The sequence below is a fragment of the Gordionus sp. m RMFG-2023 genome, chromosome 4 (genome assembly GCF_954871325.1).
Source record: "Gordionus sp. m RMFG-2023 chromosome 4, tfGorSpeb1-WG-v2, whole genome shotgun sequence".
Taxonomy (NCBI): Eukaryota; Metazoa; Nematomorpha; class Gordioida; order Chordodea; family Parachordodidae; genus Gordionus; species Gordionus sp. m RMFG-2023.
This window is the reverse complement of record NC_088778.1, coordinates 26298175-26322035: the sequence shown is the minus strand read 5'-3', so window position 1 is coordinate 26322035 and position 23861 is coordinate 26298175. Positions and strand designations below refer to the sequence as shown.

General features: G+C 26.9%; 2 protein-coding genes and 1 non-coding gene across 3 annotated transcripts in view; 2 read left to right on the top strand and 1 right to left on the bottom strand.

The window, feature by feature from the left end:
* Positions 1–9598, top strand: part of LOC135929088 (gamma-aminobutyric acid type B receptor subunit 1-like) — a 32725-nt gene extending 23127 nt beyond the window's left edge. The window contains exons 11-17 of the mRNA XM_065465587.1: positions 2190–2297; positions 2707–2802; positions 3924–4128; positions 5788–5915; positions 6259–6387; positions 7511–7648; positions 9210–9598. Of these exons, the coding sequence (XP_065321659.1) occupies positions 2190–2297; positions 2707–2802; positions 3924–4128; positions 5788–5915; positions 6259–6387; positions 7511–7648; positions 9210–9269 (864 nt within the window). The 3' untranslated portion in view covers positions 9270–9598. The remainder of the gene's footprint in view (positions 1–2189; positions 2298–2706; positions 2803–3923; positions 4129–5787; positions 5916–6258; positions 6388–7510; positions 7649–9209) is intronic.
* A 2470-nt stretch (positions 9599–12068) lies between these two features.
* On the bottom strand, positions 12069–20788 carry LOC135928767 (histone H4 transcription factor-like). The gene is made up of 10 exons (XM_065465230.1): positions 20611–20788; positions 20352–20566; positions 19999–20110; positions 18002–18154; positions 17331–17408; positions 17040–17172; positions 16508–16590; positions 15050–15264; positions 14016–14143; positions 12069–13237 (listed from the first exon to the last, which is right to left on the bottom strand). Exons 1-10 carry the CDS (start codon positions 20786–20788, stop codon positions 12628–12630), a joined length of 1905 nt encoding a protein of 634 aa, XP_065321302.1. The 3' UTR covers positions 12069–12627.
* Positions 20789–21416: 628 nt separating this feature from the next.
* Positions 21417–21538, top strand: LOC135929225 (U5 spliceosomal RNA). The gene has a single exon (XR_010572532.1). It is a non-coding gene; the product is annotated as a U5 spliceosomal RNA (small nuclear RNA).
* Positions 21539–23861: the final 2323 nt, after the last annotated feature.

Genomic DNA, 23861 nt, shown 5'->3' with positions numbered 1-23861 from the left:
CTACTAATAGATTTATCTAGGCCAAAATTTGGGCAGCACTTCCGTGTAATTGATGCTTTTGGTAAAATTTCTGGTAAGCCAAAGTCTCAACTTAACAACTATATAACAGTAAACTTCTGCCCAACAGGTAATTAATTATTCCAATTAAACTTCTGTCCCACGGGTATAACCTAATAATTTTCCAAAATAACTTCCGTCCACAGATAATTTATACTGTCCACGGGTATAATTTAACTAATTTTCCAAAATAACTTCCGCCCACAGGTAATTTATACTGTCCACGGGTATAACCTAACTAATTTTCCAAAATAACTTCCGCCCACAGGTAATTTATACTGTTCACGGGTATAACCTAACTACTTTTCAAAATATAACAAGACTCGACTTGGCCACCACTTTAATATTTCTACTAATTATAGAAATATTACAAGATGAAAATTGGTCGGTTACTTTTAATTTATTTTTATTTTACTTTTTACAACAAATATATTTATTATTTTTTTTGTCTTACTTTAATTTCTTCTTTTTTAAAACATACACCAATTTTTCTTTTTCAATAATTTCTCTCAACCAAAAAAATCAACAACAAATTTTCTTCCTAGAATTAATAACGAAAATTTTTCCAAAAACCCGATAACTAACTTTTTATTATGTTTTTTTTTATCAATACAACTTAATAATAATAATAATACTAATAATATAATAATTATTTTTTTTAACAAAACGATTGCGCAAAATAATATAATATTGAATTAAAATAATAATAATAATATACTGAAGTACACTAATCCTATTTAAAACAAAAAACTACAATTAACTTCTTTTAATGACTATATTATAATTATACTATCAACTATATTATAATTTAATATCCCCAAACATCACCCTATTAAATTTTCTGATCGGTTTTTATCTAGCTTGTTAACGGTTTCCACTTCCCTTTCATCGGTCATCTCATCTGTAAATGATATCGCTAATGCAGAAGAGTTGACTTTATTATCATTCAGTATTGCTACTGCCATTGAGTCGACTTCGCTATCATTCTTCATTTCAAAGGACTCTTACATCTAAATCACTCTTGAATTGGCATTTATATGCAATATTCTTACTCACAGAACTTACTTCATTTTCTCCTCTTTAATCTACTAAATCAATCTTTGAACTAAAGAATACAGCTGGGGGTTTAAATACTAAGATGCAGATTTCTTTTACCTTTACAAAGGCCAATTGTGATACATTATTATTCGGATATGCATAATTTTTAATTTGCACTATTCTTTTGATCCTGAAATAAGCCATTATAATCTTCATTTTTTGGTTCTTATTGCCCTAATCTTTAATTAATGATTATTTTATCTCCTTTATTAATTCTTATTATTTTTGAAAACTGCTATCTCAAATATTTTTAGCCAAAATTAAATTACCCTAAACTTGGAAGATTTTTTTACTACAGTTGCCACAAAGGTTTAGACATATACTAAAATTTTGAGGCCTATGTAATAATGTATTGGCTAAAATTTTGATTTGGCCCATTTTTAAAAACACTAGTTGCTATAATATCAAATATAGTTGTGCATAAAAAAAGTTAATTTTTTAAAAATTGATGTTTATTTACTCTGTTCTGTTTCTAAAAGTTAGTTTTCATTTTTGTCGGACTCATAAATTTATATCGTCGGCTGAATAATGTAGTGGTCTATATCCATCAAAAAAAAAATTGTTTTAGGAGAGCATTTTTTTAAAAAAACACGTATTTATTTCTTTGCATTTAAATAGGAGATCACACCTTTAATAATGCAAATAAAGGATTATTCTCAATTATATTTCATCATTTTTATTGAGGAGTGTTGTTAAACGGCTCGATTTTTAAAAACGGTTAATCCAAAAAAATTACCCAAGTTTCGAGATTTGGTTAATAGATGTTCAACCTTTTCTGCTATCTATGAGCAAAATCTCCGGGCTTGGTTAGCCGTTTAACATCACTATGAATATACATAATAATATATACGCTGTTGCAGAAAAAAAAGTGAACACTCTAATTCTCAGCCGACGATATATTTTTAAAATAAAAATTATATCATTTTCATATTTATTTATAAAGATAAAAGTAATTTATTTCTTCGAATGAAAAAAGAAAAATATCAAATTTTGATTAAAATATTTTTTATTTTAACAAATTTCAATTTCCGTAGGGGAGATTGTGGTTATTGAGTTTGGGATTTTCGTTAGCTTATGGTTCTCTGTTTACCAAAGTGCTTAAGGTCCAAGCTTTGAAAGCTGCCATCAAAAAAGATAATAAAGTTAATATTCACTTATTTTTTTTTTATAATACAGGCCAGGCTTATTCCTATTCGGGGCTAGGTTGGGGCTTAAATTTTTTTAAATATAATATTCCATATTGTGAAATATAAAATTGATATATTTTAAAATTTTTGTAAGATCATTAATTGGGTATATCGTGTGTCTTTTATTTTTATAGTTCTGGTAAGGAATTTTATATAAATTATTGAGTGTCTTTATTTAAAAAAAGAGATAAATAGATTAAGCACACAATATAATGACAACTAACTAAGCCCGAATGCCTGATAAGATTCTTAGTTATCTTGAAGTTATTAATTCCTCTTATTATTCAAAATGCGTATTTTCACCATTTTTATAGGTCAATTTATTTTTAATTCTATTCATTTTTATTTATTTTTAAAAAAAAAGACTATTAGTCAATTGATCAAACATAGGCACAAACAAGTCGTCGATTTCATAGTATCCAAAAAGGGGTCGGGTATCGAAATTAACTTTTTGGTCGAAGTAAATCCTTGACGTGATTTTGTTTATCGTTACATATTATGTTTCTTCAGCTTTTAGGTCGCACGCTTTACTAAATATTAAGTAGTTCCCTTCTCAATTATTATTACCCAATTTGTATCAAGATCATACCCTATATATAAGGTTTTTAAATAGTGAAGACCAAAACCGAAACTGAACCGATACGGATATCGAATAACCAGATCGAATTAATTTTTTTTGTTTAAAAATTTTGCAAAACCTCAATTTGACCTGGGATCAGGAGCTAACTAAAGGTTGTCTTGACTAAGTTTTTTAAAACTATTTTTGATTAGAAAAATGGCATTTTTTTATTTTGGTTTTCTTATTCTTTTTTTTAGTAAAGAATGCACTTTTCTAATAAATTTTTTTTTGCTATTGGTCAGTTTTTTTAAGTGATATGTCTTTATTATTTTTGCATTTTTTTCTTCCAGGCATATCACCATTAAGTTATTACTTTAGGGAGTTTGGTCAATAATTATATTTTACAGATATTACAGGACCGTTGACCTATTTAATTTCGAAGCTTTTTTTTGAAATAAAAGCCCTTGTCTCATGACCACCCAATAAAAGAAAGAGTGCCGTTTAAGATTGGCGTAATTTTCAAATTCTAGAAACATGAAGTAGAAACACTTTTCAAGATTTTAGGAACAGGAAACAGAACCACTTTTTTAAAAAAAAGAAGATTCAACCGGAACTAAAACCCTCTTTCTTCCAGGTTCTAAAAATTGGGATATGTAATAGGATCAATTAACCCTGAAAATAAAGGCAATTGTGTACCATTTATGTGTTTATATCAATTTGTCAAAGATATCTAAACTTGTCGAAAAAATTATTTATTGTTTTCACCACCATCACAGGATTATTATTTTTTTGCACAGAAAATATTGATTTTTCAAAAAATGAGATTGTTTCAAAGATAGAATGATAAATAAAGAAAAACAAATTTCATTGCCATACGATCCAAGGAATATTATATAACATAACGTATAAAACATTAAAATCATGTAAAATTATTGCGAAGAATCCCACTCAACCCATTTTTCCAATGAACTTATGTGGCCAATTAATTTCCATGAGTGATATTTTAATATTTATTATTCTAGCCAAGCGATAATTGGAAATACAATCTTTGTGTACCGACATTCTTAGCCTTAGACATACTTTTTCTGATAATTTGGAGACTGTTAGACCCCTTATACAAGTCGCTCAAAGATTTCCCCATGATAGTAATAGTAAATCGTGACGATGAATTCAAGATACTGCCTCAGTTAGAAATTTGTTCCTGCCGTAAACTCGGCATTTGGTTATGTAAGTTTCATTATATTTTATTAAAAAATATTTATTTGTTTGATGGGGGTAAAGTAAAAAAAATTTTAAAATTGTTGAAGGTAAAATTATATTTTTTTTCCTTCTTCTTTATACATTTAACCAACTACTATTTGTAATTATTAACAGATTTGTGGAACCGGAGTGAATAAGGAAGCCATAGCCCCTCTTTCTGTTAAAAATCTATAGGAGTTAGGAACCAGAACTCCACTTTCCCTAGAATTCTCTAAGAAACGAAACCGTTATTAAAGAAGATGGAACCCACTGAACTAGATCTAATCTTATAACCGGAAACGAAAACCTCTTTAAAAAATTTTTTTAGAAATCAAGAACCGACTCTAAGAAAAATAATAAATCAAAACTTTTTTTAGTCCGGTTGTGCCAAACACTTTGATATATATCATTTTTAAATCTGTAGCATATCATTAAGAACTTAACGAGTATAACTGGGATCTCTGTTAGACATTTGATCATTATCCTGGATTATATTTCGGCATTAATGTAATTCCCAAATTTCCATGATTTATTTTCGTCATTAACTATATGGCCATCTTAAATTATTTTGCATTTATAGTGTTCCCAAATTGAGTAACTTATTTCAAAGCTTCATTCTTGAAATTGTTTCAACATGATTCCATTCCAATTAGTTTTTCTCAGGGTTGTGAACTCTCCTTCTTTAAAAGGGTTGCAGTTTGTGTTCTTGTTAGGTGAAATATCTCTGAACCAGGTTCAGGGTTCAGAAAAATAAGGATTTATAAAATTTTAGTAAAAGTAACAGAAACATCAGTTTTTTTTATAAACTTTATTTTTACTATATTTCGCCCTTACTATAAAAATAATTTATCATTATGATTGAAATATAATCGAATTTTAATATCCTCATACTAATAATTTTCAGCCTTTGAAAAAAATGGTGTTTTACGTTTTAAATAATTTGCATGTTCTTTTATATGGTAATATATTCTTTAAATAAATAGAAATTTAGTATTTTAAATATAAAGTTATTGAACTCTGAACCCTAAATTTTGAAAAAGGGTTTGGGTTCCATAAAATATTGAGGGTTCGGGTTATGGTTCACGGCCCTGGTTTTTCTCCTCGTTTAGTTTTATTTGTTGCCACTAGACACTATTTTAGTATGGTTAGGTGAGATCGCATAAGTTTGGGTTAACATTTTTTTAAGGTCTGCCATGCTTAGAAACGACTGATAGGCTTGTGGAGGGCAATTGAAAATTGGATATATATTAGTTAGAAAACCTATATAAATGGTGCGCTTTTCGATCACTGCATATACTGGAGTTTTTTATGTAGATATAAGTTGTTGTTTTTAGTTACACTTGATAAGTAGTTTGAAAGGTATAAAATCCAGGAAAGTTTTTTTTGGCTTAAAAGACTATCAAAACACTAATGAAAGAATAGCAAGATGCATGGCTTTTTGATAACTTAATTTTTAGGTTCGAAAGATACAATTTTAAATGTTAGTTTCAACGATTTTTTTTAAAATAATCAATCACGTTTGGTTTGATTATGAGTATAGGGTTTTCAGCTTTATCTGGGTTGGATATTTATTTATGAGGTTTTTTTTAAAAATAATTATTATATAATAAATATTCATTATATAGTTAATATTATTATTTTTTAAAGCCATTTTATACGGCATGAAGGGACTGATATTGATATTCGGACTTTTTTTGAGCTACGATACGCGTAAAGTGTTTATCAAACAAATCAATGATTCCAAATTGGCCGGCGTTGCGATATATAATATAGTGGTAATTTTTTTTAAAAATTTTTTATTATAAGTTAGTCTTCTCAAATAACATTTTATTTATAATATCACTTACTCGCTCTTAAAAATTTGTTTAAAGAAGACCACTAGCGGCAAAGCAAGCCCAAGGCTCACTTAAAAAAATATTCTTTTGTAGGTCATTTTAAAGCTTAAAAATCTCTTGGAGGCTTACCGCCTACCTTTCATATCGGTGTTGACGATTCATATCCCCTACCCATTTACATGGGGGTTAATTTAAACCAATAACATTGGTGAATTATAAGATGAGACCCGTTATCAAAAACGCAGGAAGAGTTTATAAATAACCGGTTATTTATTTTTAAAAGATTTTATGCGCCATAACGATCCCAATGACTATACTCATAGTTAACAATCACAACGCGAGTTTCGCATTTGTCGCCATAAGTTTATTAGCGTCTACCTTCCTCTCGACAGTTCTCATATTTTTCCCGAAGGTAAAAAAAAATTGACTCTTTAAATCATTTCTATAATATAATTTTACTAATCTACCTTTCTCTCGACAGTTCTCATATTTTTCCCGAAAGTAAAAGAAAATTGACTTATACAATTTTACTAATACATTTTTTTTTTTGAAAATATATATAAAAATTTAATATTGCGCAATTACAATAGGAAATTGTCTTATCTTGAAAATTTACTGTCCATTAATGATCACGGGTTTATGATTAATCTTCATGGATTATGTTTTGGAAAGCTGGAAATATATTACTTTATTTAAAAGTTTTATAAAAAATAATAATGCTAAAAATTGACTTAAATTATTAAAAATTTCGTGTTTTTTTTAATGAATAAAATTGTGACACCATTATTGATTAGAGCAAAATAAAATTGTCTAAATTTTTTTGTTATTTTAAAAATATTTTCGTTTCCCCTTAATTTAATTCTTTGTTTTATCATTTTATTAAATCTAAAAGTAATTTATATCGACAAACAATATCAAATCAAATAAGAATAAGAATAATATAATACAAATATATAATTTAAAGGTAAAATACCATTTTTGACAAACTTTTTCGTTTTCTTAATATATTGCAATAAAAATGTACAAAAATAAAAGAGAAAAAGAATTATAAAAAACTAAAGTAACTCCTCTAGAAAAATAATATAAAATATACACAAAAATAATTTTAAAAAAACCCACTGTGGTGAGTGTGGTACTTGTCATTGTTATAGTATACAAAAAAAATAATTATTTATTCGTAGTTAGATTTTATTTTATTGTTATTAGTAAATAAGAAAGAAAAGTGAGAAATAAAATTATAGTGAAAATAAAACATAGAATTATTGATCTACTAAAAGTATTTTTTTAAAAATAAAGGTTATAAAAACAATTACTATACAATATACCAGAAACAAAATTGTAAAGTGAATTACACTTATATATAAGCATCGTAGAACCGTAACTAAATTTACCGAACCAAAATACGGACACTTCTTCTAAAAAAACTGATCTTTCAATCGGTCCCGATCTAAAACCGATAGGACCATTTCATTGACGTATAGAAACCTCCATGATTTACAATTTTTTTTTATCATATAAACCTAAACACAATCAAGATTTTTTACATCTGGAAACGAAAAACGGATGAAGAAACTCCCGACACTTTGAAAGGTAATTTGTTGAGCAAAGATGAAGAAAATAAGTACCAACAACTTTCCAACGAAAACGACGAAATTTTGAAACAAATATCTGAAGTATGTATACAAAATTTACTATGTAAGAATGCTACTAGAAATCATCTATATTATTCGATAGAGTCCTTTTTAAGTTCAAAATAAAGGAATAATATTTTGAGTTTTTATATTAACTCAAAATAACGCGGAGTATTTTTAAAGATGTAATTTTGAATATCAGATTAAAACTAAGCATTTCCTTCCCTAAATAGCCTCACGGGGCGAATAAAAATCCATTCATGCAGATTGATTAATTTCGGAGCTTTATGAACTGTTTCTTACAGGAAAAATCAATGATTATATTTGAAGAATTTGCATAAGTTTTTCAGTGAAAGATTTTTAGGTGATTTTTAAGGAAGAGCTTAAGAAATTTTTTTTTATCATAAATTGATTTTGCTGATTAATAGATAATCTTGTCCCTAATATCTATTTCCACTTCGATGGGAATATTATCTACATCACTTGCTCTAAGTGATGATTTTTGTTAGCTTCGATGTGGCTAATATTGATAGCGGGTTTTTGTTATTAGCTATTCCCTCCATGCTATTTGCGATTAGATAATAGAGGGTGGCAATATTGTGTATAATAGGGTGGAAAAGTTGCTATTGGAAGTTTATTTATTGGAAATATAATTTCTCGGTGATCAGGAATATTGATGATTATTATTATTGCTAGAGGGAGCCTTGTTTTTGTATATGGCCTAAAATTCACAGTAATAACTAGGGATGAAAAAAAACAAAGTAAGAGATAAATATTTTTATTATAATTTTGCTGGTATTGTGCGCATTGGTTTCCATCTCATGTAATATATTGTTTATGGGTCTGGGAGGACTGTGATATTGTGAAAATGTCGGGTCTTGATAAAAAAAGATAGGTCGATATATTATTGTCAAAATTTTTATTAGTTATTGCAGTCAGTAAAAATAAGATTTTAATTTGTCAAAAAGATGCTATTCACATTGAGATATCGTCTATGATATATTTAGTTGATAACTAAAAATGTTGAATGTACTTTATAAGAAGTTTTGAAGTTACTTACTAATTTAGTTTAGATGTGTGTGGTTCGATTTAAACTCATTGAAACTAGCAAATATAAACCATCATATATACAGCGACGTTTTTCAAGTTCTTGAAATTTTATTTCAATATATTCAGAATATTGAATGATCATAAATTTTGCATGAAAAACGATGTTCTTTCTTTCTTAGTCATATCGAAATGGTATATAATATTTTTTTTAAAAAAACATTGGCTTAAGTAGCCAATGGCCATATCTAGAATTGTTTTAAAGAGGCACAATTTTTTTTAAAAAATAATTTATAACCAGACCCTCTTTTGGTTCAACCGGAAATCTAAAAATCGGATTATAATTTTTAGTCTTGAAAATCCGAATTTGTTGAAGAAAATAAATATGATTATAAAAGCTAAATTTCTAAAAGGCGTCCACCTGATTATATTTAAAAATTTCTATCTTTACGTTGAACAATTTAATCGCTCCTACTTTGCCGACGTTTCTCATTATTGTAGTAATATCATATAAAATATGCTTTTTAATGACCTTATATATTAATTTATTTTTTAGAAAGATGCGCAGATCCAACGATTGAGCGAAATGTTAAAGAAGAAACAAATGGCCAAATAAATGATATATTTTTTATAAAAAAAATATGTATTAATCTCGTATTATCCCCCCACCCCCATTATTTTATTTTTTTTTAGAAATCAAGAAAAACTTTTATTAATTTTAATTATAAAAGTTAAAACATTTTCGGATTTGAAAATTTTTATGGGATATTATGGAAAACTAATGCATGAAAAGTCAAATTATACTCCATATTTTTTAAATTTTATATTAAAACATAAAGTGCAATATCATTTTTTTTAAAAATTCCCTTCATGATCTCTTTAATATATAAAATTAAATTTAGTTAAATATTTTTATACATATTCCAAGAAAATTTTTATCCGGTAAATTTTTATATACATAAACTATATTCTAGTGCTAAATTTTGTCTATGTTTTGCAATATTTATATATTCTAAAATAAATTATATTTATAAATTTAAAATTCTTACATATTTATAATATATAATACAGTCATTGTCAAAACCCTTGATGTGAATTTTTATTTTCTTAAAATTTTAAGATCACGTCAATAAAGTTATTTTATTTAACTGAATAAATGATTTAATTACTATATATATCACATTTAATAAGGTTTTTATCTTTCAATATTTGATTAGATAAAGAATAATCCTAAAACAACCTATTTCTCCCAATTATGATTAATGGTAAAATTTAGGGATTCCATTTTTCTAGTGAACATATTTTGAATTTACCATTAAACCAGAAACTGGAACCATTACTTTTTAAAATAGGGTTAAAAACAGCAATATAGCGCCAAAAGGCATTTTAATTTATGCTCAATATGTTATAGTCTATTTTTGTTGTTATTTTAAATAATCATTTTATTGACCATTTTGTATTATTATTATATATTTCTTATATATATATACCCTCATTAGAAATAAGTATTCGAAATACATCGTCTGCTGCACTGTAAACCCTCATATCTGTCTTTTTCTCTAAAACTGACTTTTTTTTGTTGTGCATAAATTAGTTTATCAGACATATCCATTTAATTATATACCAAATCTATTGACTTAATAATAGGTATAATGAATCGATCGAAACCCGGGTTCGTATCCACAAAATTTACGAGTTACGAATTATCTTATTTCCTGAGAAAGTTAAGTTCAAGCTGACCCGTGCCGACTTAGCACGTGGCGGTGTTTATTTGCAAACGAAAGTTTTGTGCCCTATTGACGATCGTACGGTTATAAAAACATAAAAATGGGCTCCGACGATCAACTTATGTGTACATTAACACGAAAAAATATTGAGTTGAAAAAGTTAGATATTTTAGCAATGGGAAAATTATTAGCCTTGAGGGAAAATATTTTTATTTAGAAGATTTAAGATATGGCCAATATTATATAGGCCATTTCTAATCAGCATAAAGGATTTATTAAATTTTAAATATTTTGGACAGAACCTATTTACAATACTATGATAGCTAAAATTTATTGAAGACGAAAAAGAATATGTAATATTTGGTTAAAAATATTAGAACAATATATAGAAAATTCAGTTGGATTTGAATAAATGAGGTACTATCAAAAGAGATTTACATAATATAAAAATGAACATTTTTCATTCAATAATTCTGATGAGTTGTCATTAGTTAGCGCAATAAAAAAAAGACAGTCCGGATAATACAATTGAATTAGGAAGATGGGAACTTTAGAGCTCTTTATTTCCCAAACCCCTAAAATGAGGGAATTTTCATCTTTACCCAGATATTTGTAGGCAAATGAGTGGTTAAATTAGAAAGTTATTCTATAATAAAATAATATATGTACCCCATATATTAACATTAAAAAAATTATCTTTAAACCAGAGCTTAAATAAAAAATCATGAAGATGAAAAATAAAAGATTTTTTTAGAAGAAATTTGTGATTTTATTAATCATGAAAATTTTTTTAAAGCATAAAAATCAGAAGAGATTTACTTATAAAAGATTTTTTATGCAAAAATTTTTTTAAATATTTTAGGTTAAATTTCAGAAATCCTGTTTAAAGTATTCTCAAAATAACTACTTATTTCAAAAACCAGAGATCATTAAGTTTTAATATTGTGAAATTTGGCGGTCTAAAATTAGAACAAAACCATGGCCAATATTAGGGCATTGCCCATATCTAATATATATATCATCAATTAGCCAACAGCATCAGAACTTGTAGGTTCTTTATTTAACGAACAAAATATCAGTCCTGGACAGGACTAACAGATTGGAATTTTATATGGTTAACCATGGAGTTACTCTATAAAACAATGCTATTTTTTTAAATTAAAAAAAAATCAAATTATAATCGATTCATGATTAAAATTAGTGTATATTGTATGAATAATGTTTATTCATACATATGAAGCAGTCTAATTAAACTAAATTAACTATATTATAATACTTCTAATTTTCCTTGATTTATCTAGTTTATCCTCTCCCCCCCCCCTCCCAAGATATTATATTAAAATGTGATAAGATTGATAAACAATTGATATAATAAAAAATAGCCTATAATGGTTGTCATCAAAAATAAATTTTTATAGTTAAAATAACAAAATTTATTCTAAACATAGTATCTATAATTTATAAAAATTGTAAATATCGACATAATAAAAATAATAATTATATAAGTAGGCTTTACAAACAGTTGCATAAAAAAAATTGTCTTGATTTTAAAAAATAGTATAATTATATTAAAAATAATTAACATAAAATATTATTTATTTATTTTTATATTTATTAAACATCAAAAATTTTGTTTAATTTTAATATTATAAAAAAAAAGATATGTCAATAATTTTAATTTTAAAAATAAAAAATATGGAATTTATTCTAATAAAGATTTTTTAAAAGTCCCCCATAAAAAAACAATCAATTATCAAAATAATTTTATTGAAATATAGTAGAGTATAAACCCGTTTATAACGGCCTAAGAGGCCGGAAATATATAATATGAAAAGAGGGGGAAAACGTTAACTCGTTATAAGATACACCTTAAATTATATATTTCTTGGAAGCCGTTCGAAAAATGAAAAACGCTAAAAACTGGTAAAAAGGGTATTAAGGGGGAGGGGGGGTTTATTAACTATAGTTAAAAAATAATAATTCTAATCTCTTATTTAATCATATCATATTGGAAGAGAGACGAGTATTTTAAGTATTATTGATAATTTATGTCAATATAATTAAGTTTTTTTTTAAAAAAAAAGAATTTTCTATTTTTATTTGTTACAAGTATACAGCTAAAATGATTTTCGCTATTTAGTCACCACATCTTGTAAAGAGTAATCTGTCAATTTCCTAACTAAAATACATGAGTTATCTAAATAATTATAAGATCTATTAAAGCGTGGCCCGTTGATGGACAGCTTATCAAACTATTTCTCGATCGATGAACTTGACAGAATTCAACACATGATAAGTGCTACCGGATTCTAGTGTAGGCTGCATATCAAAGTTATGAGAACGAACCGCGTTGCCCGCTTCTAAAACATCGTAAGACAGTCGTTGTTGGGTTGCGGATTCATCACGAATGGGATTAGAATTATTGAAGACGTAATTAAATTGTTGGATGCCCTGATTGTTATTGTTGTTATTCACTACCACTATATCTTTATCATTCCCGAAATATTTTTTAGAGATTAAATGGGGGTTGAAATCATGTCGCTGGTTCAGGAGGGGGTTCGGGGAAATTAACAGGTTCTCATTCTCGCTACTAGAGAAATTGTAGCCCATGTTGTCAATGAGAACGGGCTTGTACATATTGTTTAGATTAGATAAACTGGCATCATTATTAATATGGGGTAAAAGATTTTTGTTTGAGGCTATGGGGAGGCAACTTGTATTACGTTGCTTAGAATTGACGGCATGAGGAAAGGGAATGTTAGGGTCATTAATGGAATCATTAGAATTTTTATCGTTGTCTAGAGCTATAATAAATAGTGGTTTTATCCGATAATTACCGTCCCCGTAGAGTTGGTAGCTTTTATTTTTTTTTGTGTTTAATTTTAGCTATTGTATTATTTAATATGAATATAATATTTTTTAATTTGTCTTACCATAAAACTTATATCTTTTAATAATTTAAGGCTGAAATGATGATTATTTTTTATTAACAAAAGCCAAACTTATATTTACTCTCTTTTAACATTGCCTTCAATTATTTTCGAACTTATAATTATTAGAAACGACAATGATTGGCGTCTCGTTAAAAGACATAAAATAAAAAAAATCTAGTTTTAACTAAAAAAAATAAAAACTCATTTACAAAAAGCCTAAATAGATGGTAACATATAATTTTAAATTTATTGGTAATAAATAACTCAAAAATCCGCTCCTAACACAAAAGTTTTGTAAATGTGGAGTGAAGCACTCCAAAATGGAAGAAAAAAATATTAGGTGTCCTATCTTAATTCTGAACAGACAGGCGCGTGTGTATTAGAAATAGTTATTAGTCCTAATAAATTTATTGTTAATATTTTTAAATAACAATAATATTTCATAAAAAATTTTATTATCCTTCCCCCCCCAGACCAAATTCCTGCGTACGCTCTTGTGAACAGAGAATTCTATTCCAGCTAAGATATTTTATTTTATTATTTTGGTTTATATTTTGAGTACCAAAATACACGATGCATTATATTTTTTTAGTCTAAAAAATCACATTCTATTCAAATATTTAGTGTTTTTTTTTAAAAAAAATTTGAATTTTATAATAATCAAGTAACACTTCAAAAAGATATAGATAAGAAGTTTAATACCGAAATCTTTGATTGTGATTGGTGAATTGATGTATAGTTTGCAAGTGACGACTCAATTTGTCAGAGCGCGAATATTTTTTCTCGCAAAGGTGACAAAAATATCGTAGCGTAGGAATGATTTTGATCTTCTATTATTTTTAAGGTCGTGAATAGGTATATTATTTTTAAAACAAGTAATAAAAGATCCCTAGTCTCTATGGATTTACATAGTTCAGTGTTGCAAGAGTATAAATATTTCACATGTTAAAACCTCGAGATGGAGATAATAGTAAACCCTGCGATATTATATAATAACCCGCTTATTGGATATGCGTTTATAAATTAATTGCTAGCATATTAAATAAAGTTAAGTGTAAAATTGTTCCTGAGAATAAATGAAAAGAAAAGCCATCATAAAAAATATGATGAAAAAAAACATTAAATATCTTAGGTAGTAGCATATTAACTGCTACAATAATTCGGTTGACATTTTCAATATGTATACCTGAATATAGAACTGATCTATATATTCTAAAGCTCTGCTAAGACCTATTTAAAATAAACCATAATAGTTAGGTCCAATTAGATATTTCTAAAAAATAAAAGGCCAGACTTAAAAAAAAAATTATGACAAATGAAAAGTGTCTCTCTTTTCCTTTTGGAACTTCGTTTAGACGCCATTTATCTACTAATAAAAAAATATATTATGACTCATCCGAATAAGACGTGAGATGATCCCTCCAATACTAGAGAGAAGGCTAATCAATATTATATTTATTATAGTTAGGAAAATTGCTTAATTTTAGACATTTTAGCAGGCTAAAAAAAAGACTAAACTTAGTTTCCAACCAAATACAATCACCTCCGCCTCGGCGATATTTTTTGAAAATAAAGTTTCGCTTTGAAGGATGAAGAAATAAATGAACTCGCGTCTCTATGCGGTGCGGATTTTATTTTTGGCACCCGTCTGTAGACTAAGCTGAATCAGCCATTTTTTTTAGCCATTACCCAACTATAATAAATAAAATTTATTCGTTTGTTTTAAAAAAAAAAACTTTTGGTGGTTTGGTGTTAGAAGAAGAAACGGACATCGAATTCGTGAGATTCGAGTTATCAACAACTTCGGAAGAAGTAAGCGGCGGAGGAGGCGGGTTGGATATTAAAGTTGGAATGGTCGAGACAACGTGTGTAGGATGTTCAAGCCTATAGTGCCTAGATAACACTAACTCTGATTTGCACTCAAATGGACACGGCGTTTGAGACTTATTGACTGATTTATTTATTTGTTTTGAAAAATTTATTAAATTGAGAATAAATCATTCTGATTAATATATCATTTTATTATTGAAAATAATCATTTGAAACTCGTCAAAGTATTATTCTAAAATTATGAGACCTTTATATAGCAGATTCGAAACGGGACACAAAATGTCTAATAAATACGTTTAAAAAAATCTTTGTTACCAATATAGATATTAACAATTAAACTATTTTAACCTAATACGGATGGCAATCTGCAATTAATATCATGGTAGTTTATATAAATAGTAAATGGACAAAATCTATTTTGACAAAAAAAATGTGTATCAAGCGGGAAATAGATACGATTTTGTAGTCATAAATATGCAAACAATTAATCTCGCCATTGTAAACGTTACTTTAAGCTCATCACTTTGCAAAAAAACAAAAAAGATTATTCAAATTTAAAAAATCGCTCCGAGTAAATAATTTAAAATTGAGATATTTAAAATTTCCCGAACAGTCACGTAATATCTTATAAAATTGAGTGAAATTTATAAGCGTTTTATTAATTCGCTCTCTCTTCATGATTAGGGAGATTATTTATTTATTTTTGAATAACGGTACTGGTTTATGTAATATATTCGCTCTTATTTATTTTGTTTTTTCCATTATTTGTGTTCGAAATTGTCATTTTGCTAATATGATTGGTTTTAACCACTATTATATTTTTATATAATTCAAATATAATTAACATATGTTATATTAATATAAGCCTACAAAATTGGATATATTTTAATTTTTAAAAATGGGCTTAAAATTATTTGAAGTTGGTAAATAAGCACAATCATTTGTTTGATGTGATTTTTTTTTACATTTTAGATCCTAAGCTAGACTGAATTAGTTAAGAATCTAGTCAACGAATTTTGGAATGTTATTTAAAAAATAGAGGAATAAGTAACGTTGTTAAATAGCCTGATTTGGGTCGATTTTTAAAACGGCTCGATTAAGATTTTAACCAAAATAATATTATGTAAGCCTCGAGATTTGCATAGCGGGTCAAACCTTTTTCCCATTTGTAAACAAATTCTCCAGGTTTACATGATATTATTTCGACTAGAATCTTAATCGGGCAGTTTTTTAAAGACCCAAATAGGCTTTTTTTTAACAATGCCATAAGGGAATAAAGAAAATATGTTTTACAGGACGAGATAGATATAAAAATATACCATATCATAAATAATAATCGAACAATAAAAAATGGTCGTTCTAACCCTCGATGCTGGCGGTACATCTGAATATTTCATTGGTTTTATCTTGACCGTGAATTATTTCAAAGTGTTTCTGAGCGTCGTACCTGTTCAAATTTTTAATGAATTAAAATATTTCGATAATGAAATCGAAAAATCGATAGGTCAGTAACGATTAAACCTGCTTACAAGGTAACTGATTATCCGAAATAATATTCTCGTCTTAGATTTTTGGAGTCTTACTCCCTTTAAATTACAAATTTACACGGGTGATGAATACCCAAAAAATGATTCTTTAGCAATAATTAGCTACGGGAAACTCTATTAAATAGTCTAACTTAATGGTTTCTTTTTAGCTAAAAGGCCTTTGAGCTAGTAAACCCCCTATTTTTGGTTTGTTTTAAGTATTTAGTGGCATTATTTTTCATAATTTATTCATTTATTTTTTTTTTGGTTATTTAGTCAATACTAAGGTCGACTAAGTACACAGCCCTAAGGATTTATTTTAAGCGCAAAATTAAATGTTAAATATTCATATATATAAATTTTTTTAAACCTAGATTTCGAGGTGATGTCACAACTTTGGCATTTAAAAGGGCGATGTTCTTGGTGCTTGTAGTTTATGTGCTTCTTAACGTTACCCGGCGTGGCGAATACGAAAGGACAGAAAGGGCATTTGTATGACGATGCTTCATTTATTTCATTTTTTTCGCATTAATTTAAAGAGAAAAAAATATAACTTATAACCCATAATCCCCAAAAATTAAAAGCTTGATAATTTTTTCTTATAAAAAGGGTCAAAAAAATATTATATATTCAATTAAATTTTTTTATATAACGTCATTACTATGATGCTTGCAGTGTATTTTCAGAATCTTTTGAGACGCGAAAGGCTTTTTGCATAACTGGCAGCGAAATTTTTGATCTTTAAAATAATAGCAAGTTTTATTGAAACCCCAATATCTCATTTTAATTCTTTTTAAAAAAAAACAACACTGCACCATTTTACCCCTTAAAGCTGGGACTTCAAATTTAAGATAGCGATATTATTCTTCTTTCAACAATGGTTGCTGTTAGTTATAAGGGAGGGGGGGAAGGGGGAATGGAAGGTTACGTTTTGACTAGTGATTCAAAATCGTTTCATTTCAGCCGATTTTTTAAAATGGCTAACTCAATATTTTAGCCAGAAAAATATTGCCCAAGCCTCTTCGCTAATAGATGTAACCTTTGTGCCATCAATGAGCAGAATCTTCAGGCTCGCTCAATATTTTTCTGGATAAAATACTGCATTCAGTATTTTATAAATTAAATGGAAAGATGCGTCACTACTTCCGACCATCTCAATATAAAAATCTTCAGGTTATCGTAAAATTTTATGAAGATCTCTGTAATATCCTTATTTCCCTACCCACAGAGTGTTTCTGGAACCTTCCAAGGATCCCCCAAACAAATAAAATATTTTTTTAAAAAAGAATCCTTCTTGAAAAGAAAGTGAAATTATTTTTTTTCCTCTTTTACTTTCTTCCGTGACTTGTCTCATGATGTGCTCCGAAAATTTATTTTTATTGGCATATAAGGATCCGCATGTAGGACAGGCTATCGTTTTTTCGTGAGTGTGAGTTCGCATATGCTCTTCTATTTTTGTTTTGTACCTATACTGCAAATTGCAATCTTGATATGATTTATTTTATTCATTTTTTTTTCATATGATATTTTTGTTGTTGTATAATTCTTATCTTTCATTTATAAATTTCCATTTTTAAAAATAAATTTCTCTATTTCTTTCCGTGGTGTTTATATATATATATCAAAGCACTGCTAGGGTTTATGGATCAAACCATAAAAATTTTTTAAAAAAATAATAAACCCGTGCCTCATATATCAATTAATAAGTTGGAAAATCTTTCTTCAATTCTCTCCTTTCTTTCTTTCTTTCTTTCTTAGTGGAGTGTTAAATATTCATTCACTGCTCATTGTTTTCAATTTTACCTTTTACATTCAAAAATAACAAAATTTAAAAAATTCTGGATTAAGGCTGGGCAATATGTAAAAATGGTTAAAGGTAAACATCTAGGCTAAAAAAAATATATGCTGGGACAGGTTTGAAAACGGATTTTTTTTCAAATAGGCCGGGATATAGATTCCTTCTGATTCTGATATATATATAATAGGTGATAAGAAACACGACTTGGACAATTATCAAATCCCTTCCAGGAGTTGGACAGGTCCTTAAAAAAAAGAAGATAGATTCAGATTTTTTAAAATGTACCATTACAAGTAATATTAAAAAATATCAAAAAGATATGTATCTTTTGCTAAATAAGAGTATTTTAGATGCCAGATACTTGGTATGAAAAAATTTATCTATTCCTTCTGCACAATTAGACATAAAGTTGATGAGGAGGTTTAAATAATCTAGTGGTTCAAAAAAAAATAGCTATGAATGAATTGTGTGTGACCCAACATTTAAAAATAGAGATAGAGAAATCTATGAACTATCTACCTATAGAAATACAAATGCTATAAAATATATGAGTATTAATTGTTTCAACAAGATGAATGATAAATTCCAAATACATAACATCAAATTCTATGGTTTATTCTTCTAGAGGAACTATTTTCGAAATTTTATTTAGAAATTTTTTAAAATTATTAGACATTAGTAAATAAATGATTTTTCGATAAATCCTCATGGAATCATTTATATAAATATAATTTTAAAACCAAGGGGCATCATTATGAAAAAAAACTTTTTTTAAACACAATCAAAAAATATAAATTAACCAAATATCAATATTTATATAATAATATCAGGTATAATTGAAGATTATTATTAAAGATCAAATTTTTTTCATGAATAATTTTTTATATATAAAAATCACAAAAAATATTTTTACAAAAAAATATATGGAATTTTTAGTAAAATTTGATCAAAAAATACTAAAAGCCAAAGAAAGAGATCAAAATCTTTGAGAATTTTTTATTTTTGCACAAATATTAAACTCTGGCCCAAAGATAATTCAAAAATATAGGCCAGTGAAATTTTAGTAAATATATTTTCTTCCATTCCAATAATAATGAATAATAATTTAAATTATAAAGAAAGGAAATGAAGCGACAAAATTAAAGAAATTTTAATACGATTCACAAACTTTTGAAAATTTATAGAACTAAAAAATAAAAATATATCCAAAATAGAATTCTAGAAAATTTAAAAATTTAACATAAAATTTCTTTAATATTTCAAAACTTCTAAAAGTTTTAAAACAACTGAAATTTTTAGCCTAAACAAAAATTTAAAAAATATTTGTAACTTTTGTCAAGAAAATGAAAACAAGATTTTATTAAAAATGTCAAAAAGATACAAGCACTAGATACAAGAATATATCTTAGATACAAGTATTTGTGTTACTGTCTAACTCTGATCCAATCCCAGAACTGTAGCAGATTCTAACTCTGGAACTGGCACTAAATTCTTTTCTTTTTTTATAAAGGGTTTATTTTTAACATATTACCTTTCCAACCACATATGAATTTGGGTGGGTTATATTTTTCAGCTTCTCCCTCAAGATCGTTCAAATGGTATTGAATGTGCATGTAAAATAAAAGGTGATCTTCAGTTTTGTACTAAATGATTTTTTTCACAATATGTAATTATAAAAAATAAAATACATTAGATGAATTGCTTAAATTTTAGAAGATCAATATATTGATATCTAAAATATAAATATAGGGCCACTGACTAATTTTCTGATACAGCTAAATTTAATTAAAAAATGTCTTGCTCAGTTTTGATAGAGAATATTTAGGTCTTTAAATTAAATAAAGGTTTAGCAAAAGGAATATCATTAATAAAATAATATATTACCTCACAGTTTACCCATTGGCATACAAGACGGTCTAATGGCTCAGGTAATATATTTGCACTAAATGGATCCAAATTACACATTTGATCATTTAATTGCAATACAGTTTGCCCAATAGATTTTAATTTAGAATGAAAGGCATGGAATAATACATGTCTGACAAACTCAGATGTTAGCTTTGTAGCAAAATTACAATTTCGCCATAGGCATGTATATTCTTAATTAAAAATATTAATTACATTAATAAACATATGATCTTACCTGATTGATAATCTTTACTGCAATTGACAATTTCTTTATAATCGATAACAATTTCAAAGATATGCGATTTGACGTGGATAAAAAATGGATTTAAATCATTATAATTTTCCTTACACGCATTCCATTCACAATCCAGATTAAATTTAGCTACAAACCGTTTTGATCTTACATTGTCCATAAGATTTATTTTTTATTTTTAAGAGTGAATGTATCATAGCTTAGTACCCAGCCTGATTAATGCTATATGGTGCCGAACATATATTGAAATAATCATAGTTTTATTTGCCAGAAAAATGATTGTAATATTTTGGTTATATATAGTAATGGGCATGTAATAAATATATTGATATATAAACATATGTTTAATGCCCTAATCTTCCTAAAATTATTTGCTATCCGGTGATGATATAATAATCAATGAATTTTTTAAATAAGATAAAACTTAGTTTGTATTGAGTTCCATACCTTATTTTTAATTATACATTTTATATTATTCAATCTTTTATCTTTTTAATCTATATTTCCTTAAAAAACAACATTATTTAATTATTTAATATATTTACGCCATCTAGCGTATATATTTTAATTATACTTCAAATATATATTAACTAATATTATTATTAATATTTAATTAATGAAAATCAAAAACTCATTTATTATTTCATTCTAAAGTTACTATATTTATTTTATTAGATTTATTAAAAATTATATTTGATAACTTAGATATAAAATTTAATCTTTTATAACACTTGCAATTACATACAAATATTATATAATAAATATCAAAATTTTTCATAATAATATTTAGTCTCAGATTCTTCGCAGAACGCATAAATCTTTCGCCTTTTACTAAAGATTTCCGTGCGAAGGATCATAAATGAGTTATTTCATCTATTGAAAATTTTTTTTATCCCCTTTTTAAGGGGAAACAATTTTACAAATTAATTTAGATACTCGAAAAATCATAAAATAGAGTTTATTGACTCTTTTTTCTTAGTTAGCAAAGCTCAACATTTTTTTAAAGAATTAGGTAAATGGATCCGCGAAAAAACCAATAAGCCTAAGGACTCCCTCTTCTTACGTCAAAAACTTGCTACCACCTTTATTCGCTCTAACTATCTAAGTTTTATTTCTTCCATTGAATAAGCTTCCATATTCCTAGTTTCCTTTCTCGTAAACTCTATTTCTACATTTTTTATTAATTTTACCTTTTAAAAAATTAAATATTTGCTATTACATTTTGACAACATATTATATCAGTAAATATTTAAATAAAGTAACCTATGATCGGAAGAAAAAAAATTTAGCGATAAAAGTTTTAACAAATTTTTTCTGGTTATCCATGAAATTAACCGGTTTTGCAAAAAAATTAAACTTGAAGATTTTTTTTGTCGCTCATGAAAATCTTCGGGAACTAACCAAACTGAAGATTTAGTTATTATAAATAATTAAGATTGGGCAATATGGTTGTTGAACTGCTCGATTTTTGAGATTATAAATTAAAATGTTAGCCAAAATAATATTACCTATGAATCGAGATTTTGCTAATAAATGCCCAAACCGTTCTACCATTGGTGAGTAAAATCTCCACGGTTGCTTAATATTTTTTGACTAAAATTTTGGTTAATCTTTTTTTAAAAAAAAATTGAGTCGTTTAACAACACTAATGGATGCCATCCTATTGCACTTCCGATCCTTAAAAGGTAGCCAACCTAGGCATTGCAGGCAAAATATAATATCCAAAGTTCTAAGAAGCAACATACCATGCCCCATTTAGCTTTAGATCTCGATATTTTAGATGTAAGAGGCATTCCATTACACTTGAATAAACCTATTCGCGAAATCTAACACCCACAAAAACTCTCTTTCGGTAGCGGAAATAAAAATTAAATAAATATTCAGAGCTTAACAATATTAAATTCGTTTCTGTTGTCAAATCTGCCCTCGGAAAATATGGCCACGAGGCACTTTTTTACCAGAAGGAGATAGGAAGAAAAACAAAGTTTTATTTATAATTAGATAAAGATTTTTTTTATGAAATTAGATGTATATTTTTTTTAAATAAAATTTTTTGATTTCATTATAGAAGATGTTTTATGCATATTTGAAATTTTAGGCAAAATTTGATCAAAAATTTTGAGCATTCTTAATTTTTAAAAATCTTCATTTTTCTTAATCTTCAAAAAGCCAAAATCTTTGAAGATCATTTTATTTTAAGCAGTAGGAACCCTGGAAATTAGAGCCCAGCTCATATCTGTTCAAATTTTGTTCGATCCTATCAAACTTGGATCAGTCGGATAGACAATTTGTCACACTCGGTCACTGAATTTAAACTTTATTTCGAACTGAACTTGGACCTCGGCAAATTATTATTTTTTCCTGACCATTTTTTGAATATTATTTTCAAAAATAACACAAACTATTTTTATTTTAACTTTTAGAATTTTTTTCCTGTTGAAATATGGTTACCTTTTTAATAGTTTTCAATAATAAAATTCAATCAGATTCAAGTCTTCTAGAATAGAATCGAACCTGATAAGTATTTTAAAACAAAAACTCAAAACATTTTGCTAATTTATGTTATTTTTTAAGCTTTCTATGGCATGATTATGATAGCTAAATAGGAATATCAAAATTTTTTGTTTTATCACAAAAATGATCTATTTTTTGATTGATAATGTGGTCAATTTCTTAGATACGCTAGAAGACTGGTTTAAATTTATTCAGCTTCAGTTTAAAGGTTATGTGTATCACGTAAGATATATGTACCTCATATTAAAAAGTTAAGTGTAGGATGCACAACTTGGTTAAATAATCTGTGCGAGTTGGTTTCTTGTATACAATATAGCTTAATTATTACTTTTTTATAAAATTTCTAGCTAATAATAATAGGTATTTGCTAATTAGAGAATATCGCCTATTAAAATTTTCTGCATATATAAAAGGCTGGATATTATTTGCATCCGTAAAATAATTTATGGCTTTTAATATTCTCACCATAAAAGACTTCCTAATCAGAATTATAATATACATCTATATTTTATAAATTTTTAGCAAAATCATTATTAACAATTTCACCACCTTGAACATGTGAATCTAATATGACCTTTTTTGTTCTCCTGCTACACATATTTAACAAAGTATTGAAAAATCAATAGATTCTTTAAAAATATTAGAAAATGATCACCCGTTTTGCTAATATTAAAGCATCAATAATCTATATTGCAAATATTTACAGAGGATAAAATTTT

Bases quoted from the DNA above. Each gene is read 5' to 3' on its own strand.
- LOC135928767 (XM_065465230.1), bottom strand. From the start codon at position 20,788: ATGGACAATGTAAGATCAAAACGGTTTGTAGCTAAATTTAATCTGGAT. The intron at 20,111-20,351 runs GTAATATATTAT...AAAATCATTTAG, and splicing joins GCCAATGGGTAAACTGTGAG to TACAAAACTGAAGATCACCT. The intron at 18,155-19,998 runs GTAATATGTTAA...AATCATATCAAG, and splicing joins ATTCATATGTGGTTGGAAAG to ATTGCAATTTGCAGTATAGG.